This window comes from Lynx canadensis, chromosome B4, assembly GCF_007474595.2.
Source record: "Lynx canadensis isolate LIC74 chromosome B4, mLynCan4.pri.v2, whole genome shotgun sequence".
Taxonomy (NCBI): domain Eukaryota; kingdom Metazoa; phylum Chordata; class Mammalia; order Carnivora; family Felidae; genus Lynx; species Lynx canadensis.
In genome coordinates this window covers 90,055,589-90,081,650 of record NC_044309.1, presented here as the reverse complement: position 1 = coordinate 90,081,650, position 26,062 = coordinate 90,055,589, and the positions used below count along the sequence as shown (strand labels likewise).

The 26,062-nt window shown below is 37.1% G+C and overlaps 1 protein-coding gene across 1 annotated transcript in view; it reads right to left on the bottom strand.

The window, feature by feature from the left end:
- The window catches only part of MSRB3 (methionine sulfoxide reductase B3), a 168,901-nt gene that overhangs the window by 125,771 nt on the left and 17,068 nt on the right, over positions 1-26,062 (bottom strand). The window contains exon 2 of the mRNA XM_032594008.1: positions 12,274-12,400. Coding sequence (XP_032449899.1) covers positions 12,274-12,349 — 76 coding nt within the window. The 5' untranslated portion in view covers positions 12,350-12,400. The remainder of the gene's footprint in view (positions 1-12,273; positions 12,401-26,062) is intronic.

Below are 26,062 nucleotides of genomic sequence, written 5' to 3'. Positions count from 1 at the left end.
CAGAGTGTTCTTGTAGGTGATGTCAGGGAATATCCATAACTAAAAAGAGTATAAAATTTGTACCTCAACTTGGTATCCATCTTTAAAAAAGATACTTAGTTTCTACACTTAGGTTCAGTTTAATTTTATCTATCCTCCAAGTCCTAAATATAATACAGAGAAAATAAAATTCCAGGTCTTAGGAGTCAGAAAGCAAGACAATACTTTCTTCTTAAGTTAAAGATTTTTTTCTTTTCTATATGTGAGAAAAATCATGTCTTTGTCATAGACGTTATCGCATTTCATGCCTTCTCACTGCTTTTCTATTACTTCACATAAGACAGTTCTACACATCAGTTTCAGTTATATTCTACTGATGCATGCGCAGAGTTTTAATTAACATCAATGGACATTATAAGCATGCCAAAGCAATATGCCATTTTAAACTTCTTGAATTAAACAAGACCATATGTTTTAGTGGAGCATAGTTGAATGATAAAATTAGTCTTCTGGTTTCCATACTAAAGGTTTGAATAGATAAACAGAGAATATACTTTCAAGCAAGTTTTCCTTCCAAGTCTACCTACCCTAATAAATTAATCCCTACTCTGACAACTCCATTCCTCTGGATACCCTTAGTACCAGTGCATTTACTCTGCGAGGTGCTGTTTACATAGGCTAAGATAGCATTTTACAATTATTCTCAAATGCCTTCAGGCATTTCTGCTTTATTTTCCCAGACTATAAATTCTTTGACAATATGTTGAGCCTCGTATTAATTCATACTTTCTACAACCACTTACTAAACATCTACAGTGAATCAAGAACTAAGATGCTGGAAAGTCAAAACATGAACAAGTCGAGGAGAGCACCCATTCCAGCACGAAAGATAAGAAAAGCAATCAACACAATGTATAGTCATACGGTGAAAAGTATGTGCAAACTTCTGTGCATGGAGAATTGACAAAGAAGACATCAATACTCTTAAACTTTGCCCATCTAGATTGGCTAGGTCCAGTTGTAATGAGATATGGAAAGCTCATAATTTGTAGAAACAGCATCTAAGGACCAGAGGGCCAGGGAAGATTCAAATAGGACAGAGACCCTCCATCTACACAAGCTGAGATGTAGGGTGATCAAATGTGCCCATGTCAAGATGGTAATTACCCTGCCCTGACGAAAGGAATGCAGACGGTCTTTCTCGTAAGTGGTATCGGCCAACTTACCAAAGTAAAAACAGCCAGGATAAAGTTGTAGATTTAGATTTGGAAGAGGAGAAATTGGGGAGCTAAGAAATAAGGCAGTTTTAATATTTTTTTTAATTTTTTTTTTCAACGTTTATTTATTTTTGGGACAGAGAGACAGAGCATGAACGGGGGAGGGGCAGAGAGAGAGGGAGACACGGAATCGGAAACAGGCTCCAGGCTCTGAGCCATCAGCCCAGAGCCCGATGCGGGGCTCGAACTCACGGACTGCAAGATCGTGACCTGGCTAAAGTCGGACGCTTAACCGACTGCGCCACCCAGGCGCCCCAAGGCAGTTTTAATATTAAGGGGAACGTGTGCAAGCATTTTCTCACTGGAAGTCAACGGGAGTAAGTTTATTTCCCACAGCTTCCAAAGCCTATTAATATGGTTTAAAACTCTAGCCTCTAATAGTAAGTTCTCCTATGTGGAGATATGTGACTTTCTTGAGAGGAGACATGGAGAGTTTTACCATTACGTGCATTCTGATGAAACATTCACCTGAATGACTCCATAAGATAGAAACCACATTTTGCATTTCTTTTACTTGTGTGTTACAAATTTTTAATTGTTGAATTCAGGCGTGGTAATAATTGTATCAACATTCTTTAAGTACTAAAAGAATTAAACAGTACTTTATCAATTCTTCAGAATGTAATGCAAATATCAACAGCAATGATTTTTATATTAATGTGGACCAAAAGCCTAGAGTTTAGGAAAATATTTAAAACATGTCTTGATCCAAAAGCCTTTTCTTGCTTGCAAAACATATGAGTAGAAAGAGAATTTTTAAAGGAACTGCCATCATCAAGTGACAAGAGTGGAAGAGAAAGTCACTTAACTTCAAGTCTATCTGATTGCATGTGAAATGTCTGACAAAGTTGGAGTTCCCTGTTTTTAATTCTTTTTTTTTTTTTTTTCTAGTATGGGTCTTCACTAGAACATCATAGCCCATACAGGGAAAGAAAAAAAAATTAAAAACAGACAGGCTCATTTCCATTCTGCATTTCACATGCAATCAAAAAAGACTTGCAAAAAATAGCTCACTCCCCCATTCTCCCTCACCCCCTTGGGAGCACAGACTGCAGGGAAGATGAGGGGTAACCATCCACAAGAAGGAAGGATAGGATCCCTCGCTTAGATGATCATGCAGAATTTTGTTTAAATGTAACATTAAGAATACTTCATTAGAAAGAAAATAAAATGTATATTGTCTAAGAGCTCAGCTTTGTAAATTTCCAAAATTACATTACTGCTCAAATCAAATTTAAAATCTAAATTAATTCTAAAACAATGGGCAGAAAACAAGTCTACAATTGCCACTCAATGGTCAGCTGAATTTGAGTCCGTATGTTCCAGAAAAAAATGTGAAAGTGTCTGGAGAAAAAAGTCAAAAAATCTCACATTTTTCTTTGTCACCCGGACATGTAAAGGAAAGCCATAAGGCTTCTTCTGAACTATACAATCTCCTTGAAAGACAGTGTACATATATATGTTGGTTATCTTTGTACTCCTAGCACCTAGCAACATGCCTGGGAAAGAGTAAGTACTAAGTAAGTATATGTTGTATTTAAAGATTTATACAACTCTCCATTTTAATTAATTATATTTAAATTTTCTTCCTAAAAGATGTGTTCTAACTGATGCCTTTGGCTATGTTTCTTGGAAGTTAGTTTAAAAACTACAACAGGGGCACCTGGGTGGCTCAGTCGGTTAAGCGTCTGACTCTCGATCTCGCCTCAGGTCATGATTTCGCAGTTCGTGAGATACAGCCCGACGTCAGGCTCTGCGCTGACAGCACAGAGCCTGCTTAGGATTCTCTCTCTCCCTCTCTCTGCCCCTCCCTTGCTCGCTCGCTCTGTCTCTGTCTCTCTCTCAAAAATAAATAAGTAAACTTTAAAAAAAAAAACTGCAATAAATAGGGGTACCTGGCTGGTTCAGTCAGTGGAGCATGTGACTCTTGATCTCTGGGTTATAGATTCAAGCCCCACATTGAGTGGAGAAATTACTTAAGAAAGAAAGAAGAAAGAAAGAAAGAAAGAAAGAAAGAAAGAAAGAAAGAAAGAAAGAAAGAAAGAAAGAAAGAAGGAAGGAAGGAAGGAAGGAAGGAAGGAAGGAAGGAAGGAAGGAAGGAAAGAAAAGAAAAAAAGAAAAAAACCCTACAATAATATTTAAAATCAGTGAAAAAAAAATGATGACGGATTAAAATATTTTTGCCTTTATTACTACTGTGAATCCTTTATTACCTCTCTCGAGTTCTACATTTGAATCTATTATTATGGCTAATACTCCATTAAATCTCTGGATTTAAGACTATGAGATTACCTAATCCAGCATTCCCCAAAATGTAATCTGTAAAACACTGGCTCTAAAAAAAACACTAACAGGTTGTTCTTGTGGGGAGCAGGGGGGGATTGGCAAGAATAAGTTTCCACAGTCCAACCAGACTGGAAAAATCAACATTACGTGGGCTTTTTAATGAAGATCTCAGAGATTTTCTTAATGCTGATGTGCATTACTAAGTATGTGGTATTCTGACACACCATTATTTTATGCTCCACTAGAAAAGTTAAAAAGTTGCCAATGACACAATATTTTCTCACACAATGGTTTAAACTGCATCCTGATTATCAAGATGATAAAATGTGAGAATAGAATTGATACAATATGGTAGTATGCAGTTTCTCAATTTGACAATGAGATCAGTTTACATGGCTTTAGTAGAACCAGTGTTCCTCCGGTTACAATTCGGAAAGTGATAAACTCCTAGTCCAAAGTTCTCATGAGGAGACCAAGGCCTAACAAAGTTACTGGACGTGGTCACACACCTGGTTAATGAGAGCCAGGCTCTCTGGTCTGCAGTGTTCCTGCTTTAATTTAGTCATTCATTACATTTCTTTCTTGAACTCATGCTTTGTTGTGCTTTAACATGCCCATTTTTTACTCACCCATGTGCTCACAGTCCATTCCCACCCCCATGCCGCCATCCCCCCACCCCCACCACTTCCTGCTAATTACATCTACACATTCCTTCAATATCCTTCAGAAGAACTGTCATTGCTTCAGATCCTATTCCAAGAAGCCAGTCTGCCATTCTGTGCAGAAAGAGAGAGGCACGGCGCTTCTCACTTCTTTTACTCCCTCCCACCAGAGCAAAACAAAGGAGGAAATATTTATATAGAATCATAAAACCATCAACTATATAACTTCTTTCATCCTATAGATAACAAAACTGGGACTTAAATGGCCATCTTTCTCACCAGAATGTACATTCCTTAAAAACAGAGATCACATTACTTACAATGTGCCATTATTTTGATACATAAGCTGATACTACTTATTTACACCCATTCATTCATTCCACAAATATTTATTGAACACTTATTATGTGACAGACACAATTCTACTTGCTGAGATGCAGTTGTGAACTAAAGAGACAAAAAACTTCTGCCTTTCCAGGGATCACTTGGCAGGAACCAAGGATTTCCTACATTAGAAATAGACTTTGGCCGATCACCTTTCCCAGACTTTTTTGACATCCCACCCCCCTCCTTTTTTAATTTTTCCAGCTTATTCCCCTTACAGCCAGGGATTAAAGTCACACAGAATAAATTCTGGGAAATGTGAAATAATGTTAACACCTGAGGGTTATATCTAATTGTGAAAGGTTTGACAAGAAAGTTCTATCATGCTTAGTTTACAGATGAAGAAAAGAATAAAGGACACAAAACAGATTCATGGGGCCAGAAAGCAAATTGGTGGTAGAAATAAACTCGTAAGTACAGACTAAGCTTCTAATCTGTTTCTTCAAATACTCTAATGATTTAAATTAACACTCCATTCTGTTTGTAATTATGTGGCTAAATGTAATAAATGTATCTATTGTTGAAGGAAATGCTTATCCTAACAGTTGAGTAAATTTAAATTCTATAAATGTATAGGTCTTACAAATCACTTAAATAACTGATATCTTCATCATTTCATGGTATATTTTTTATAACATGCATTTTTAAGTGACTAACACAAGCGCAAACATACTAAATGTAAAAAAAGAAAAGAGAAAAATATTAGGGAGTTGAAAATAAACAAATGGAAATTTTCATCTTTTAAATAAATGCTTGATTTTAAATGCAAAGGCACAAAAAGTAATTAGAAATAATTTGCCACTGCATCTCAGTGAAATCTTTTTATTTCAAAGCACTTTAAATTAAACTGTATCTGGCAAAAACAGTCATGGAAATTTAATTCCTAATTAAAATGTTTAGCATGAAGCTATAAACTGGAAGAGACCGACGATGACAGTCCCTCAAATATGTAACCTCAATATTAGAGAGTCTCCGGGAACTGCCATGCAGTCCTCATTCCTTCATTAAACATATGTTTAATGACAGCAAAAGGTGGCTCAGGCTTATCTGAATAAATCCTTCTATGATCTGATAGGTAACATTACTGTGAACATGTTTAGATGGACAAACACCTAATAACTTCACTTATAAGATTCCCCCAAAGTCCATATTGTCTAGATAATCTAACCCTGTAGAATTATCATTTGTTTTCAGAACTCATATGTTTTATATTCTTTCCAGTCATTGTTAATTAGCTGACCAGTGAGTTTCTCAAACTAAAATTTGTTCTTTTGTTTGTCCCCATTTTCATCTCTGTTGCTACTAGATGTTGCTACATATTTGGTAATTACTAATGTACATATGAAGAATTTATTCCATATTTACCAACAAATTAACAAAATCCACATTTAACAGACCATATGCCCAACACCTTATTCATACAGATGTATTGTTCTATAATTTAGCCTTGTGCGCAAATAACTTTTAAAACTCATGTGGGAATTGGATGTCATACAGCAAGTTTTCAACATTAACATTAAAACTTTATTATGTCATAGAGCTACTAAAACATTTTTTTAGAAAAAAAAATAGCTGCATCAGAGCACTCATTAGTCAACATTTTAAATATAATTTTTCTTAGTTTCCAAAAATATTTTAATTCATGTAAAAAACTATTCATGCATAACAATCAACATGTTAAACTAATAACATTTTCAAGATTATATAAAAATTTGAAACACGGCAAAACAAAATGTGAAATTTTCTTTCATTCTTGGGTGGTCTGCTGAAGAAAATTTAGTTGCATATAATACTATAAATTACTGTTAAATCACTATTTGGATTTAAGATAAGTTAATTTATGAAAACTTGTTTCAGTTTATAGAAAGTCCACACATGAAAGACAATTTCGATGAGATGTCCAAGCATAAGGGACTTGGATCCTAATGAAAATGGAAAAAGGTTTTGCACTCTACAAATATTGTTTGAACATTATATAAGCAGAAAAATTTGTGGTTTGTAAATCCACATGTTCTTAACGTAATATTCTTGACATACTTTTGTTTAAGTTTTCACAATGCACCTATGTGCTAATGAGAGCAGTACGCATTCATGCTGTGAAAGAATGTAAACCTAGCGCCATCTACTGGAAAAGTAGGTACCACTCAATCAATTAATTGCGAATTATTTTGTGAATTGTGTGAGTTGAAATTTGTATGTCTATTTTTTTTTTTTTAATTTTTTTTCTAACGTTTTTATTTATTTTTGGGACAGAGAGAGACAGAGCATGAACGGGGGAGGGGCAGAGAGAGAGGGAGACACAGAATCGGAAACAGGCTCCAGGCTCCGAGCCATCAGCCCAGAGCCCGACGCGGGGCTCGAACTCACAGACCGCGAGATCGTGACCTGGCTGAAGTCGGACGCTTAACCGACTACGCCACCCAGGCGCCCCTGTATGTCTATTTTTTAAACACTATGTTCTCTAAAAAGAAATCTCCCTCAAAGCATTTTAATGTAATCAAAGAAGTTAGGTAAGATGAACATGTAAGACAATGGTGAAACTGAAGAATGGAGGGCATTCATCCAAATACGTGGCCAAGAATTCCACTGGTGATATGAATAAAGAAATCAGGAATACTGTGTTCTAATCAGAGTTTTTTATGTTGGTTTCACGTGTATCTTTTAGAACACAGGTTCTGAACCTGTGGTCAAAGAGCCCTTCCCTTACGAGTTTCAGAATATCTAACAAAAACCTTTGAATTACATACAAAATTGTGTGCAGGTGCACATAAGTACTTTCTGGGAGAGAAGAGTCATAACTTTTATCAAAGAATCATGAAGATAGTTCATCTTTTCTTAACCATAAAAGGTTAAAAAATAAAACTGGAATAGAAGGCCAGCCTATGCAGTAGATGAACAGCACACTGATGATTTCAATTATTTTTTTTCAAGGTAAGTAAATATAATATTAGATGCCATTAATGAACTATTGCCAGCTCAAACTTGGACAGTAATTATTCTTACTTGTGGATGGTGCTTTGGTGCATATCTGTTGTAGTTCCTCTTTACAAATGGAAATTTTAAAGCACAGCAAACAACATTAATTTGCTCCAGAGAAAAGTGATCAAAAGAGCCGGAATTCCTAATTCTCATAATAAGCATAGTATGTACTTATTCCCTTCCTCAAAATTTTATCTACCACCAAAACCCCAACTGTTTGAGAGAAAAAAAAAATAAAAACAAGTCTGGATAATATATATTGAATCTGTGTTACCCCTTTTTTGCTCTCTGTTAAGCTACAATGTGTTTTATATCTCAGGTATCAACTGCATTGGATAAAATGCAATAAAGTGAGAAAAGAGAAAGGAAATTGTTTTCCATAATATATTCAAAAGCCAACCAAACTATAAACTTTACTTTTAATCTTCCCATGCAAAAGAGGCTCAAGTAAATTTGTATTCTCTGTTTTAGCTATCACTTCACCTACATGTAAACTTTCCAAATGTTTATCCATTCACTTAACAAATATTTATTAAGTGCCAGGCATTGTGCTAAGCTCTAGAGAGTTCTAGTTATACAGATGATATTCTATGACTTGCAAACACCATTTGCAAAATATCTCTAAGGCTTGTAATTTCTACATTAGAATATTATGATATGGTATCTTTACGAGCTGCCCAAGAGCCATGTGGCTCTTCAATCCATGGTGACTGTAAAATACACCAATGAAGTCAAGTAACAACCACATATTATGTGTATGATGTTAAAGAAAAGTATGATTTATCACCGTAATTAGTACTATTTAGACAAATACTTTCACTTGGCTGGAAGCTACCATGCTATCTAGTCTAAGCTACAATTAGACTTAATTTTTATCAAGCACTGAAACTATGTATAAAACTGTGCTCCCTAATCCCTCCTCAGATAATGCTTCAGTCTTGATTTAGTGGTAAGGAATTCTAATGTTCAAATGTGGAAAAGATTTCTGTTCTCCCACCACAACGTGGCAGATTTTTCTATAAATTCCTAGCCATTAATTAGTTTCCAGATTTGATTAAGCCAAAGCCAAAAATAAAAACAAGTAACAGTTAATAAAATCACAGAATCTCAGAACTGAATAGATGATCTAATTTGAATTCTTCGTTTTAAAGATAAAGAGACTGAGATCTGAAGAGGTTTACAGTCATGTTCAAGGTCACACAAGTTAATGACAGGGCTGTGGTTAGAGTTTTCTGACTCCTATCCCAGTGATCTTTTAATACAAAATGAAACTGTTATAGGAAATTAAGACGAAATTCTGAGAGAAAGAAATTACCTTTAATTACAAACATGAATGAACCATAACTCAGATGCACTTAATGAGCTCTAAATTAAAATTATGCTTTATTTAAAAATAAGAAGTAAAAGAAGTCAAAGCTGAAAAATGATAGATCACTCTTCTGGGATGTGGCCTTCCTACAGGTCAATCCAGTTATAATCAATTTTAAGAGCCTGTTCCAATTATTTTTTAGTTCTGGAATTATTTTGTATTGAATAATACCTGAAATTAGTAGGGTACTGGCTAAGGGAGCAGAAATCTTTTTGATTTACAGAGAATTTTGTTGTAATGGGTTTTGACCAGGGAACAGTAAATTAAAGCAAGACTCCAGACTTTCACCTTAATTTCCCATATCTCCAGTATTGGCCTCTTCCCTCCGTACTTACACAAAGTAATAAGGACCAGAATGCCCACTTCAACTTCTCTTTTCAAAATATAAATAGTTGGTTTTATTGCTATTGAACTTTATTTCTTCAACATTTCTATATTTCTAACAGTAGAATTCTGTTAGAGAAGTGGATGGTAACAATTTTACTAATATTCAAGTCATAAAATATGTAAATGCTGGAAGACTGACTTTCATTAACACTGTAAAAAGTAAGTGGTGCTTGAATGGCTAAGGAATTATGGAATACTATTCTAGCCAATTCATCTAGTGAATTAAAATGGATTTGCAGGCCAGAAAAGCAAGAGACTGAGCTTCCATCAGTCCTGGATAGTTAGAATAAAAGAAACATGTATACAGGACTTGAATTCCGGTTCAGCAGGATGCATTAAGTAAAATAAAGCTATAAAAACAGGTTGAGATGGTTATTTCTCAAACATTAAGTGCATTTGTGGTTCGTATTAAAGTGAAAATAGTTAAATGAAAGGACATATTTAAATGTTCTTAAAAGTCTATTATACTAGGAAAATTCATGATAGATCGATAGATAATAGATAAGATAGATAGATAGATGGATAGATAGATAGATAGACACAGAGACCTACAGTGAACTTAGTTAACATTTATATATTGTGCTTACTGAATTCCAGCCATTATCCTATGCACTTTTCACATCCTCATCTACTTCATCCCCTACAGCAACCTAATGCTATTATTAACTCTCATATTACAAATGAGGAAGACCTAGTACACAGCCAGTTAAGCGGCACGGCCAGCCTTCAAACTCAGACTCCAGAATCTGTGTGTTTAAGCCCTGTGCAGTAATGGTTACTGCTCAAGAATTATCAGTTTTGTCGAATTTATTGTTGAATCATTTTGAGACCAAAATTTAAAGACACTTATATCTCAATTAAACAATTCCTTTAATTCCATGATTAAAGGAATCAAAATCCTTTAATGAAATCCTTTAATTCCATGATTCTAATATCTCAAGGAATATATTATTAATTATTTATTAACTAATGAGGTGTTTCTGTAAATACTCAGCCTCCTCTGTGTATAGAAAACTCATGTTACAAGAACAATATTGGTGCTTTTCACACTTTGGGGTGTTATTCAGTGGGAAACCTGGTTATATATAAACTAAATAACTCTCATATATAATGCATAGTTAGGAAAAAGTTCCACATGGCACAGGGACCGCGTTAATTGCTGTTCTCCCTCAAGCTCATATACAATTCAGCAGGTAAACCTTGTCAGTTCTACAACCTGAATCTCTCTCGAGTCCCTCCCCCCTTCTTTCCAAACCTGAGGCTCTCAGCACTTTCTGCACTTTCTGAGTCCCCTCCAGCCTCAAACTCAAACTCCCCCAGTGTTTTCTGTGGTGGCGATGCAGGGGCATGGCTGGCTGGGGAGGAAAAAGTACTGACAGAGTGACTGGGGCCCTCAATGCATGAAGCTTCATTAGCCTCTCAATTCACCACAAATAGACATAAAATCTATTTAACAACAACAACAAAAACAACAGCCGTTTACTACTCAAATACAGCTTCAAAACAAAGGCCTTAGCCACCCTTCAAATCAGGTTGCCATCCCAGCCTTCTCAGAAACATCTGGAACCAGCATGGACTTTCCATCATACTAAATCAATAATCCTTATAAAATGCAAACCGAGTCATGTTATTTCACCTTCTTCCCCTTCTCCAGGATTTAAATTCTTTAAAACATCACCTAAGACATTTCATGATCTGGCTACCTTCCTTCCTCGCCTCGCGCTTGCGCTCCCCCACCCGAGCTGGCCATATTAAATAACCTGCCTCTCACTGGACGTACCTTGCTCCTTCGGGCCTTCGTGTCTTGCCCACGCTAGTCCATACCGGAGAGCTGTCCTTCCCACTCATTGGCCACCTGGCTAACTGATGCTTATAGATTGAGATTTAGCTTAGAAACTATATCCTCCACGAAGCCCTCCTTTAAACTTCAGAGACCTTCCCTCCTTTCCAAATGTTTTCCCCCCCACCAAAGAACGAGGACCACCCTTCTCTGAATTCCCCTAGCGTCATTCAGCCCTATCACCACACAGTTCAACGGTCTTCACACAGCACCATTTCCACCCTGTGCTCATTAGAGAAATCAGCTTGATCTTCTGTATCATTATATCCTCACTGCCCCACACAATGCCCGGCACTCACAGTTAATATTCAGTGAATGTTTAATGAGCTGGAATTAAATTCTCTAGACAATATAGCAATAGAGATATGTATATTAATAGAAAATAGAAATAATGTTGATAATAATGTTCACACAAAATATCTGACCATTCTGACTTTCATAATAAAAGTAAAATATTAAGTTCATGCTATAGGCACATAAGGCAATTTTGGACTTTCATGCCTCACTTGTGTAACAAGCTGAAAATCACATTTTTTAAAAGTATAGTGAGTGGTTCTAAATTAAGAACCAATTGACACGTGCATGCTATATATGTTCTGTTTATTTGGTCATTGTTAAGTACAACATCATTTCTTTTTGACTATAATAAATAAGTAACTGTATTATACTACGGTTGTTCATTTTCATTTTTCCGTTCCCAAAGTAATGGCCACATGTGAAACGAAAACCATTTTCATTATCCTTTAACAAGAGATGAATATCCTATTTGGGTGATTTGGGGCAGTTTCTTATGAAGACTGCCAGCCTCTCATGAACATTATGATTTTCAGATGTGTAGTGTGCATTAAAGAACAAGAAGATATCATGAAATATTAGTGACAATTATAGACTGAACAAGGAAACTGGACAATGTTTCCAAGAGTTATAAGGATTGTGGAAATGAGTGTTACTCCAAGTAGAGTGGTGATTTATAACCAATTTCCGTCTTCAAATTAGGGCCCAAGTGAAAGAAAACGGAATTTAGCAAAACGTTCTGGTGTATCATTTCCTGCAGCAGAAACACCCACCCAGACCAGTGCCCTCACTAGGTACAGGACAAGAATCAGCAACCTGAGGGAAGCCCACAGGCTCGCAGGGCTACTGGCTGGCTCTTTGTCACCAAATGCAGCAGGTTGAATGCAGACATCACTGTGATATCTTCACCAACAAAACGAGAGGCAAAGAACAGGGGCAAGAGCTGAGTAGGAGAAAAAAAGAAAACAAAAACAAATTAAAACATCACAAATGTTAATTAACCACATTCATTGCACAATTGATGGTTACGGTTTTATCTGGAACTGAACACATACACACAGTGGTAATAAATTTCAAATGCCTATTTTTCAAATGGTGAGCTTACTTGCAACCCAGGCTTATTTACATCTTATGAAAAAAACATACAAGATATAAAAGTGTAATCTGTGAACACACTTTGCAAGAGGTCAGAAAAGAGACCAAGTTTAAAACAGTTGAAAAGAATCAGCATTTACTGAGTCCATACCATGTGAGAGGAACCGTCTGGGGCCTAATACACACATTGTATCATTTAATTCTTACAATAAACCTAGGAGGTAGGTTTTATCCCCCAGTACATATGTGAGGAAATCGAGGCTCAAAGGTCCAAGGGCACAGAGCAAATAACCAGTGGAAAAGGTATTAGAAAACCCTGTTTTATCTCACTGCAAAGCCACGCTCTTTCCTTTACACCATGTTGCCTCCTTCCAGCAATTATTTGTAAATCTCCCTCCCTGAAGAAGACTGTAAAATATTGCAAGATGAAGAGAATCCTTTTGTTACAGTTTCTTTCTTAATCTTTTTTTTTTAAATAGAGAGCCAAATACCCTACAGACAACCAGGAGACTTCACTTTAGAACGTGTTAAGTTTGAACAAAGCATAGCAAATAGGAATTTCCATCGGACCTTATCATTTATAATTTCTAGGCCAATTCTGTGAGTAATATTCACAACCTAGCCTTAAAAAGGCTAAAACTATTTTATAAAGTTTTGGAAATGAATCTATGTGGAAGAATCTCAAAACTGTGTAAGTGTTAAACTTTAGAGAAAAGTTCAGCTGGTATTTTCCTTCAAGTTTTGTACGATCCTGCCACTGATAAACTTCAAACGAAGCCTGGAAAATACTAGATTAATACTAACTTCTAATATTTTATTTTAAGTTGGCATCACAAGTGACCTTAACCACTAAATGTCCAAAAATGGACATAAAATGAAAGTCTTATTCATTTCCTGGCCCTCATCCCCCCAGAATAAAAGTCTGTTCCTGGTCTCTTCTGACATCCTTGAAGAACAAACACATAATAAACAGTAATGTATTTTACCAAATCACTCTGGAGTATATCTGACAGAAATCTGCTTGTATTAACATACCTGAACTCTGACTTCTTCAAACTAAACTCGCTACAAACCTAAAACATTTTTGTGTTATGAACTAGAGACAAAAGGGAGGAAGAGGGAAGGTAAGTATCACAATGCACAGCCGAAAAGAACCATTAAACATAAATAAACATGTCATTTTCACGAGTGACTGCAGAACAGGGAAAAGAGCATTCCTTTGGAGCAGACTACTGACTAATAAAAGATCAAAGGTCTATACCTCACAACGCTATAAATAAAAACGTATTTTTTTTTCCATGTGACCTTCTCCGAGAGGAATAAAGTGTGCACGATGAATGTAATTACTTAGCGAAGCTGCTGCCTCATTGTGCTCCCACAGCTGACCATAAAACGTCTTCCTATCCTGTTTCATCAACTGCGGTACCAGGCGGCCTGCGCGCCTACCGATGGCCTCGGCCATCTGGCTTGTGTCAAAGCCAGCACACAGGAAGAAAGGGAGTGATGTCACTCTGCAGGTCAGGCAAAGAACAAAGATGCATTCTACAATTAAAAGCTGGGGGCCTCGAATACCGGGGGGCCCTCCAGCGTGATATGACTGTGTGATTTAACGTCCAGACTGGTGCATTTCTTTCTACCCAAAGAGCCAGGGCTCCATCTAGTGGCAAATTAGTTTTGCCCAGTTTTCTTTAAAAGCAAACCCCTGAAGTGTTACATTCGCACCAAGAAAGTAGAACAACTAAAACGATCAACTTTTAGAGCAGTCTAGTATTTTTGCACTGAAGAATGCAAAAAGTATATTCATCACAATGCTCTCCGTTTTAAAATCCTATGAAGCACACATCTCATAGGTGAGGATTTGATAGAACCCTTATATTTTTAAAGCTCTAACCCTAATTATAGCAGAAAAACCAGCTAATTTTGCAAACTGCATGTAAAGTGACATTACTTACACACTACTCTGAAAATATGTAGCTAAGATATAAGGTGAAAAACAGTTCTAAAGAACGGACACGTGCATCCAGATGCCTTGGTGAAATCCAACTCAATCTTCTACATCAACAGAACACAAGAATCACAGTCAATATGGCTCTAACGTGATGCCAAGAGCAACTCTAGGACAGAAAAAGAACTATCTTCAGGCTGAACTGATTTATGTTTTAATTAATGTTTTCCACTTACATTTGCAGTAAATGGAATTAAATATTTTGACAAAGTGATCTAAAATACAGAACACATTTGCACAAAAGATGGGCTAGCACAGCGGATGCGTGAGCTATGGGGTCAGATGACCTGGGTTTGAACCTGACCCCGCTCCTAACTAGCTGTGTTATCTGGGACAAATTGCTCACCCCCTCGGTGCCTCAGTTTCAACTCTAAAATAAATGAACTGATAAAAAGCACTTGGAACAACTTCTGGCACAGAGTATATGCTTGGCAAATGTTAGCTGTTATTATTATTGTTGTTTACATGCACAAATATTCACTGTATTTTAAAATTACATGAATTAGATATTTCTAACAGCCCATTTACACCCAATCCTACTTAGATATAGCAGGCCATTCTCCAAAGACAGTATCTTTTTTAGGCCAGAAAAACTTACTACTCTTTGATGCATTTCCACAGTAAATTATTACCCTAACAAAAATGGTAGGATCAAGATATCCTAAGGCTAACCGTTGATGAAACCCTTGGCGTGTGGCAGGCACTGCTCTAAGCACTTCAATTTACTGGCTCTTTTAACCCTCGTGGCCTTAAGAGATACATATGATCATTTCCCCATTGTTAGATGTAGAGGCATAGACAGGTTAAGTAATTTGGCTAAAATCCTACATCCACTAAGGACTAGGGCACTTAAGTAATTGGACTGAAATGATTTAATAGATTTGAACACAGGCCATCTAGTTCCAGGGCCAGTGCTCTTAACCACACAATACAATTGACAATGAAAGCCTGAGGCTGTACCAACCCACTCTAAATACTTGATTCCATGTTTCCCTACTAGATAATGTGACTGACAATAAACATTCAATAAGGATTCAATTAATTCAAGAACATTATTTGAAGATTCTCTCCCTTGACACTGAGTGAAACAAGTAAGGACTTACGGAAGAAAAAAAGTCCAAGACGTTCTCAGATTTCTAGATTTGCTCTTTCTGTCCACCAGGTGCAACTTCCCTTTCTCTTTCACTTTAATTATTTTTTCTCCAAACCCCTTGGATACACCTTCAGGATATCTCCTAAAGATGTCTAGAATTGACTCCCCTTGAATCTACCAAAGCTTCAATATGTTGATAATATAGTACTTTTGAGGGCCAAGAAACTCAATAGCTACACCTCCCCACACGCCCGGAAAAAAAACAAGTTTCCCTTTGGCAGCTTTCTTTCCTTTATACTCCCTTAGCTGCCTGGGTGAGGGCCCTAGCCAGAAACAACCCTAGTCCAAAAAGAGGCAAAAGAAGCACATGCATCTGAGGAGTGACAATCTTTGGGGAAAGAATTGACATTAAACACCCTGAAGAAATTAGCACTGAGCAAAAATCTAATTCTCCAAGTTTATTCTCAACTTCCTCACTTTGGTATTGCCTCTGATTCAAATAATTGCCTAGCAGAATAACATTTATAAGTAATCAACATGTTGTGTTTTTAATGCCAGACACACTCCCTATGCATCTTTCTAATTTCCCAGAATATCTAGCACATCATTTTGAAAATATCTGGTGTTTAAAAACACTGGTTGAACAACATCTAACGCAGTATCACACCATGCATTAAGAATAGAATCAGATTACATGATAGTCCATAACTTTCTGATTAAAACTTTTTGTTGATTCCCCAATGCGTATTTCAGGGTTTCCCAAACCATGTTCTGAGAAACAGGAGATACCCTTCCAAACAAGTCTGTAGTCAAATAGTTGTGGAAATGCTATCCAATATAAAGAATCCAAGAGGTTTCACAGTAAATACCTGCTTAACTGTCTCAACTGGTGCCTCTCAAATCGTTTTGACCATACAAAACCCTTTCTTTCCTATCACCACCCCACAAAACACATTCTGGTAAATCTTTTGGGTGAAGTCCAAATTCGTAAACAAAGCATCTGAAGTTCCACATCTATCTGTCACCTAACTCTTGAGACTTTTCTTTTACCATACCTCCGCATCCCACCCTGCCCCATGCTCCTGCCACACCGGGATACTCAGAATTTCCCCCAAGTAAGTTCACTGTTTCCCACTTTTACCTTCACGTCCTTCTTCATTCCATATCCTTACTCTCCTCGTCACCATTCCTGACCTCTCCCATCTGGCCTCCACTGAGGGGCCAATACGCTATCACATCCCCTAAAACAATTTTCAGGGCACTAATTGCTTATGTCTCTGTCTCCCTCTTCTGGATTATAGAGTTCCTAAGCATAGTGATGGTATCTTCCTTATCTTGGTATCCCAGTATCCGGCACCCAATAGCCACTCATGTACTGAGTGACAGAATGACTCCATGAATGACTGACTCCATGGATCATCATTTCCCACCCTGCTATTTATCTCTGCTGTCTCAACTGCTAACAGTGCTTAAAGGTGAGAATTTGAATTAAAACGAGTTGGTTCTTTCACAGGAATCAGCAGTTCCTACAAAGAGGTGAGAAGTTGAAAACACAATCTGACTTGAGAGCCAAAGATAATTCAAATGTCCTACTTTGGTCAAAAATTTTTACTTCTTCCCCATCTTTTTTTCCCCCCAGAACTCTGCCATCCAAAAATTTGACTAAAATTAGTTTGTTGGTTTTTTGGTTTGGGTTTATTTTTATTTCCTTTTACTTTTTTCCTTGCAGTTGAACAAAGTTGAACTCCTTGCCAAAGAGAGATGGTATAAACGGAATCCAGAGAACTCACGAAGTTGATAATTAGCCCCAGAATAAATGAGCTGATTGTCCTAGTGGATTTAAAATGTCAAACCTAAAGGTCAAATCTCTTTCCAATAAATACCAAAAGAATGTCTACATCAGTGGTTTTCCACAGGCTGGTAAAATATCCCCCGAAAACTGCTGGGGTCAACAAAGAGCAGACAAATTTGAATTTTGTCAAATAAAAATAAAATAAAAACAAAAGCCCAAACCCTAATCTCACCATACTATCAGAAAAGAAAGACTGTTAAAGACTAGAAAAAGAAATATTCTGAATAGAATATAGTTAGTTTTGTAGGAAAATTTTTTCATTGTTGCTGCCTTTGTTCCATTATGAAAAGAAGAAACATCATGGGCCACCAGTTGAGAACCACTAATCTAAATGTCTACCATAAAGTTCTATAAAAATATTGTTGTTCTTATTAGCACAGTGCCTAGCACAGTTTATGTTCAGCTAATGTTTGTTGAATGAAGTGTTCAATTACGTCATTTACTTCTTGCAGTCAATAGGCCATTAGCTAGAACTGGACATCCCTTTTGTTAAGCAAAGATCTGTTTGCATTTGTTACAAGAAACAGCCAGAACCCTGGCTATTCAGAATCCCAAGTCAATCTTCCAAACCATTTAGACATAACACTTTGAAGATAAGGAATTTTTTTTAATTTATTTAATTATTTATTACCATTATTTTTAAATCCAAGTTAGTTAACATATAGTGTAATAATGGTTTCAGGAGTAGGATTTAGTGATTGATCACTTACGTATAATACCCAGTGCTCATCCCAACAAGTGCCCTCCTTTTTTTTTTAATGTTTGTTTATTCTTGACAGAGAGAGAGAGAGAGAGAGAGAGAGAGAGAATGAGTGGGGGAGGGGCAGAGAGAGAGAGAGTGGAAGAGAGGATCTGAGGCAGGCTCTGTGCTGACTGGCAGAGAGCCCGATGCAGGGCTCAAATTTATGAACCGGGAGACCATGACCTGAGCTGAAGCTAGACGCTTAACTGACTGAGCCACCCAGGCACCCCCCAACAAGTGCCCTCCTTAGTACCCATCACCCATTTAATCCATCCCCTCACCCAACACCCCTCCAGCAGCCTTCAGTTTGTTCTCTAAGAGTCTCTTATGGTTTGCCTCCCTGTTTTTATCTTATTTTTCCTTCCCTTCCCCTATGTTCATCTGTGAAATAAGTCAGTCAGAGAAAGACAAATATCATGACTTCACTCATATGTGGAATTTAAAAAACAAATATGATAAGGAATTTTAAAAAGTTACTCAGTTCATCTATATACATTCCTGGGGAAAACAATGTGCTAAGAGCTGATGAATATGCAAAGATGTAAGATATAGTCTGTGCTACCAACAAATATACTAACCTAGATGGAAACATAAGACATGCACTAAATGCCTTCCTTAGTAGAGGTGGAAATAAAGTACATGGAATTATAGAGAAAGGAATATTGCTTCTAACTTCAAAGGAGGGAGTGGCAGAGAACCAGGGGTGTTGAGAACCAAAGAAAAGCTACATAAAGAGCTTTTTTTTCCCCCCTTAAATATCTCTGGGGTTAGTAATTTTTTAATTTTTGATCTCAGGATCTCTTTACACTCATAAAAACTATCAAGGACTCAGGATGTCTTTTGTTTATATGGTCATACCTATCAATACTTAGCATATTGAAAATTAAAATGAGTAATTTCAAAAATATTTGCGTATTCAATTAAAAAAATAAATATTTTAAATGACATTTTTAGTGAAAAATAACTGCATTATCCAAAACATGAGTTTTTTATTTTTGCAAATCTTTTCTATCTGGCTTAACAAAAAAAAAACTGGATTTTCATGTGTCCTGTGTTCAATCTGTTGTGATATGTTGTTTTGGTTAAACTATGCATATATGAATATCTTGCCTCACTCAGGTAAGTTCTTGGAAAGGGAAGAATATTTTAATAACTTTTTCAGAGAATTATAGGTATTCTTCTTTGATAATATACCAAAACTCAACGAAATGATCATCTGAAACTATTATCAATAAACTTTTCTTTTTTTTTTTTTTTTTAATTTTTTTTTTTCAACGTTTATTTATTTTTGGGACAGAGAGAGACAGAGCATGAACGGGCGAGGGGCAGAGAGAGAGGGAGACACAGAATCGGAAACAGGCTCCAGGCTCCGAGCCATCAGCCCAGAGCCCGACGCGGGGCTCGAACTCACGGACCGCGAGATCGTGACCTGGCTGAAGTTGGACGCTTAACCGACTGCGCCACCCAGGCGCCCCATCAATAAACTTTTCATACAATTACATTAAACTCAATGGTCTATCTTGCATTTTGAATGGATCGTCTAACTTTGCATGATTTTGTAACATCATGCAATGTTCATCTGGGTGATGCAGATCTTTCCTAAGTTGACACATTTCATTATCAATATCAAAATTATATTCATTAATATCACTGCTGATTTCGTCAGAAAAGTCTTTAAACACTGAGAAGCTGTCAAACAAGCTCATGGTGGCAGGCACAAGTTTTCCAAACTTTTATTTTTTACCTTGAAAGCTCAAATTTATCATTACCAACAATGCTGTCGGCTGTTTTCCTTAAAGTGGCAGCAGCACTTCATTCACTAAGAAAATGCATGCCAAACCCAAGTCGAAATAAGCAATTTGTCTGTTGGTCATTCTGTCAAGCAAAATGGTGTTCCAAACAATTGCACAAGTGCTTTGCCCGGAGACAACCATTGTTCTTTGGTGTGCAGAAACACTTTATAAAATGTACTTCCCATTACTTCACACAGAATATTACAAAGATATGTAATCAAGGTCAAGATTTAATAAAATTAATATAAATTTTACTACCTCATCAAGGACATTCTTATGTGAAAATGGCTTTTTCCTCGCACGGGTATGTTAATAAAGCATAAAATGATTACTAATAAAGTTTGTTGCCACAAAACCTTGATTCATACTAAGATACCAGCAGTGTTATCCGCTTTGGCTTTTCCAACATCAGTGCAAATGTCAGCACAATGAAAACAGGAAATAATATCTTGGTACTAGTAGGAAAATAGTTTTCACCTCATGAATCCCTTGAAAGGGTCTAAGAGACTCTGAGGGTCCTCAGCCCACACTTCAAGAACTGCTAGTCTGGCATATTGCTTGGCACATAGCCAGCACAATGAATCTTCAATAAATATTTGTGGAATAAATGAACAATGAACAGAGAAATACATGTATAATTTATCCCATGATGTTTAAGAAACAACAAGTGGTTAGAAAATAATATCAGTAGTCTATTTAGACTTCTCACTACTTCTAGAGGTAACTAGTACATTTCCTATTTCATATAGTCTGTGGACAAATGCAAAATGTTAAACTGTTTTATCAAAATGAAGAGGGTAGTCATGACAGGTTTCTGAAAGTAACAATCAGAATGTTACAACCCAATTTTCTCAGCACCAATCTTTGAAATTCACAAAATCATGTGTACTGATAAAGCAGAAGAAAACAAATTCTGAATTAGTGTTATAGCTACAAAAGGGAAATTAACTTGTTGATAAATTCACTCAACATTTCTGAACCTATATCATACACATGGTACTATTAATCCATGTAATGCCTACCAATAAAAACCTGCAAGTAGAATAACCAAAGAATTAGACCTTTTGGAAATGCTTGACAATAACAGAAATGTATCATTACATAGGTTTAGAACTAGAAAAAAATCTTAGAGAACACCTAACACATCAGTTTTTGAACATGAACTCACCACCCACCATGGGTAAAATATGAGTTATGAAGTGTTTCACAAGTAATTTGTTAAAAATTTACTTACTTAAAAGTTTAATGTGAGACAGAGCATGAGTGGGGGAAGGAGCAGAGAGAGAGGGAGACACAGAATCCAAAGCAGGCTCCAGGATCTGAGCTGTCAGCAGAGAGCCGGACATGGGGCTCAAACTCATGAACCATGAGATCATGACCGGAGTTGAAGTCAGAGGCTTAACCCGACTGAGCCACCCAGGCGCCTCAAAATTAACTTTAGATGTCAAAGTTTGAGAATAAGATATTTTAAGAAAACTAGGATGTATTTAGAGTTATCTCTTTAACAACGTCACCCTGGTTTTACTAGTTTTCTGACATGTTTTCTTGAGTGGGAGAGAGAAGAGTGGAGTTAGAACTCGAACCAGGAATGTGCGGCCTAGACCATCTGTTCCTCGAGTCTATAATCACAATCTGCCGTATGACTGTGTGACTATGCTGCTCACAAAGTATCAGCCATCATGTGTATCTCAGTGGGAAAAAAAAACAGGAGAAACAATGAACTGATCCAAATCTCTTATTCTGTAAACAGCAAAACAGAGATAAAGAGACTTATCAAAGGTCAGACGGCCAGCTGGAGACAACATTAAGCTAAAATCCCTCTTGTCTATATTCTGCAGCATCTACATTTTATTATTCAGTTCACATAAAAAGTAAGAAAAGGACATAAAGAAGTGTACCTAATATTGGCAATGCAAAGGTTACATGGTGTCCATTAGGGTACATCAATGGTATAATTAAAACAGAAATATGGACAAAAGCCCATCTTCTGATGTCAATTATAACTTTACTGAACGCTATTTTTTTCAGGATTCCTGTTTTGAAAAGCATCTAGTCAAATACAGGGATTTATTCATTCTCACAGTAACATTTTATGACTTCTATCTCCAATATAAAACATAAATCTTTTTATTCTAAAATGTACACTGATTTCATAGCTCATAGCATCTACATTATATATGTTTCATCTAAAAAGTATTTCTTAATATTTAAAAAGTGCCAATGAGAAAGCAAAACCCGTATCAATCATTTTTGATTACTACAAAAAATGCCTTCAGAATTTTTCAGTATGACTGTTTCATTTTGTTGTGTTTACATAGTACAGTTTCCTTTTGCTTTTCTGTTACTAGAGTTCAAATTCAAACTTTCTCACTGACGAGTTAGGTTTCATTTGGCAAGTTTCGTTCTGAGCTTTGAGAATCTTATCTGTAAACACGGAATTTATAAAAGCTTCCTTGCAAGACTGCTACTAGAGGAGCACCTGGCACAGAGACACCTCTCAATTAAGACTACTAGTCCTTCCTTAAGTAACATTCTCTATTGATTGAATAATACCACACCCCCCCATGGAATTTGCAGAACTGAATGTCAATGCCTCTTCGTGACATCTTATGTAGTTGATTTTCCTTATTGAAACATTCTTCACTTGTTCTTTCTTTTTTTAATTTTTCTAAGTTTATTAATTTTGAGAGAGAATGTGAGGGCAGGAGCAGACAGAGAGAGAGAGAGAGAGAGAGAGAGAGAGAGAGAGATTCCCAGGCAGGCTCTGCACTGTCAGTGCAGAGCCCAATGCAGGGCTCAACCTCACCAACCATGAGATCATGGCCTGAGCTGAAGTCAGATGCTTAACCCAGGCGACCCTTCGCTTGACTTTTCTATGACACTACACACTATCATTTTCTTCCTCCCTTTCCAGAAATGACTTCTCTCTCTCTTGTTGTATTTCCTTCTATTTCCAAACTGTGGTTATGCTTCAAAGCTACCTGTTCAGTGCCCGGTGTATTTCTATTTAATCTCTTTCTTGCACATCTCACCTACTCTTACGACTTCAACCATGTGAAGATGTAGCTCCAACACTGAATCAAGCTCTAATGCTGCATCTCTAATATCTATTAGATAATAGCACCAGCTTGCATCTGTGCACTGTGTTCTAATTTACAAGACAATTTCATATAAATGGTGATATAGTCTTATATAGCTTACAAGAAAGAATCTTTAGTCACACTTTATAATATCATTCAAATATTTTGCACCCATACATCTTACTTGATATTACTATTAATGATAATCATTTTTGAGCACCTGCACTAGGTCATTTTGTATGTAGGCATGTATCATTTAATCCTCTTATCAACCCTCAGGCAGGCATTCCTATATCTTCTGGTCATTGGTGCTATTTGCCGAGCATTTCTGACTCTCCGTTTTCAAGGCAAATTAAGAATGCACTTCCTGACCCCCTGTGATTGAGTGAGACCATGTCATTAGTTCTGGGCAGTAAGTTGTGAACATAAATGATAATGTATGTCACCTCTGAGACACAGCACTTAATTGTTGCTGTGAGACTCTCCAGAACTTTCTTTCCCTCTCCAAAAGTGACCAGTAATTTCTATTAATTAGATAGTGGCTGCTCCATTAACGATGATCCTAGAGTCCCCCCACTGACAATGAATGTGCAATACAAGCACGAAATAAACCTTCAGTGTTTTAAGCCACTGGGATTTGAGGATTATACATTCCAGCAGAATCTCTGGTTCAGAGAATAATTTGCTTGAGGTCATAAGGCCAGTAAATGATGCAGCCAGAATTTGAACTGTGGTCTCTATTAATCTCTTCTACCACATGAAAAATTCTTCAAGGGCAGGGACTCTTGTGCTCCAGATTGTGTCCTTGTTTGGGAAAATAACTGGGTCTGGAATGATTAGAAGTCCAATACGAAAGACAACGAGACCACCTTGAAAAGCCCAGAATCTCTCTCATTAGTCAGCCCTTCTATTCCTAAATACCCCAAAGAGATTCTTACCTTGGTCAGAAAACACAGCTCTCCTCTCATACTCAGATATTAAAGGAGAGACCTACTTCACCTTGGATCACCTGGAGATAACAAACCAGTCTCAGTCCTTCAAGACAGAAGTTTTCACTCAGCTGCAAAACTGAGTAGTTCCTGGTCACAATAAAATTCCTGAATACAATGAACCTAATTCCTGAAGTAACTGAAAGAAAGCTCCCTGAGCACTAACCATATTCCTTCGGTGCTGCTTCTCTTACGGAATAAACAAGTCAGTGCCTAGATGCAGACCTTAGAAATACAGTGCCCTGATTTTAATCAATGTATGAAAAAAGAAAAAGAAAAAACAGTCCATTTGCCATGACTTATATCCTTTCCAGTGGCCCAGAGATCATGACCCTGAACCTAAGAAGAAGGAACTATGGCAACAGCTCATTTTTTTTACCTGAAAGTAAATAAGTATGGAAGTAACAATATGAGCATTTAGAGACCAGCTACACACAGAGATTTGGCTGCAGTTTCAGAAGAGAAGGCAAACATTAGTAACATCACGTTTTAAAACAAAAAGAACATTTATATTGTGGACAAAATGTACAGAAGGCCAGAAAGAAAGGTAGAGGAAGGGGTAAGAGTATCAGGACTTCATAAAGTAACACCAAGAGATACTAACTAGACCAGAAAATGCTAATTGACTCTTAGAATCCACTCTTCCTTCTTTGTGTTAGTAATAGAACCCTGTGCAATTTTTTTTTATTTTTTTTTAACGTTTATTTATTTTTGGGACAGAGAGAGACAGAGCATGAACGGGGGAGGGGCAGAGAGAGAGGGAGACACAGAATCGGAAGCAGGCTCCAGGCTCTGAGCCATCAGCCCAGAGCCCGACGCGGGGCTCGAACTCACAAACTGAGAGATCGTGACCTGAGCTGAAGTCGGACGCTTAACCGACTGAGCCACCCAGGCGCCCCAGAACCCTCTGCAATTTTAGCTGAACATACTGCTACCTTTCTCAGCCTCCCTTGCTGAGACCATGATATTAAGTTTTGGCTGATGGAAAATAATTCAAAAGATCGCGTCACCTCCTTTACAAAGTGACTTACTTCAGCCGTCCTCTTCTTTGGGAAATGGCAACGACTGTAGCAGCATGCCTGGACCGTGCCATGGAAGCTACTTGAATGGGAAGGCAAGCCACCTGTGGGCTATTACCTACCCTGGGCTACTGTGGGAGAAAAAAGAAACTTTTGCTCACGTAAGTCACTCTCCTTGGAATCTTTGTCACAACTGCTTGGCATGTAGCCTACCAACAGCTGATGAACAAATATTTATTGTTACAAAAGTGAATAGTAAGGGAATTTCAAAGTCAACGGCGGTAGACAGATTGGAGAAGAGAGAGCAGATAGATCCTTCTTTTTCATGACTGGATATCACACAAAACAGATGAATCAAGAAGCAGTGCTATAACTATATTGACTAAAATTAGGGAACTACCAGAATGATTTAAAAACATTACTCCAGAAGAATGACACAGAGATGGAGACAGGGGTGGAGTTGGAGATGGTTCCCATGTACCAAGAACCATGCGCAGGTTTTTCATAAAAAAAAAAAGCTTATACGTGCAAAAAAGATGGAATGCCTTAATGGACCATTTCACCTAAAGAAAGAGTTGCTAATGTAGGCTGACTAAATCCTACGCCTGGGACTATAAACTACAGTATCTACATCTATCACTAAAAGAGTATTTTTAATGAGTTGACTATAAGCCCTAAACATATGTGTCCTTAAATCATGTCTCAAATATTTTAAGTTAGAACTCTGCCACCATTCCAGGAAAATAGAAAGTTTTAGCACCGGAAACTGCAAATAAATATTTGCTCTTGTACCAGAATTTTAGCATTCCTCCCCTCCAAGTTTATGTTCTGCTGCAGAACGTAAGAAAATTATATAATGAAATTCTCATGACGGTATGTGTTGTGGCTTGAATCTGATAGCGCAGATAAAGGAGAAGTTTTATGAAAATGGACTCCT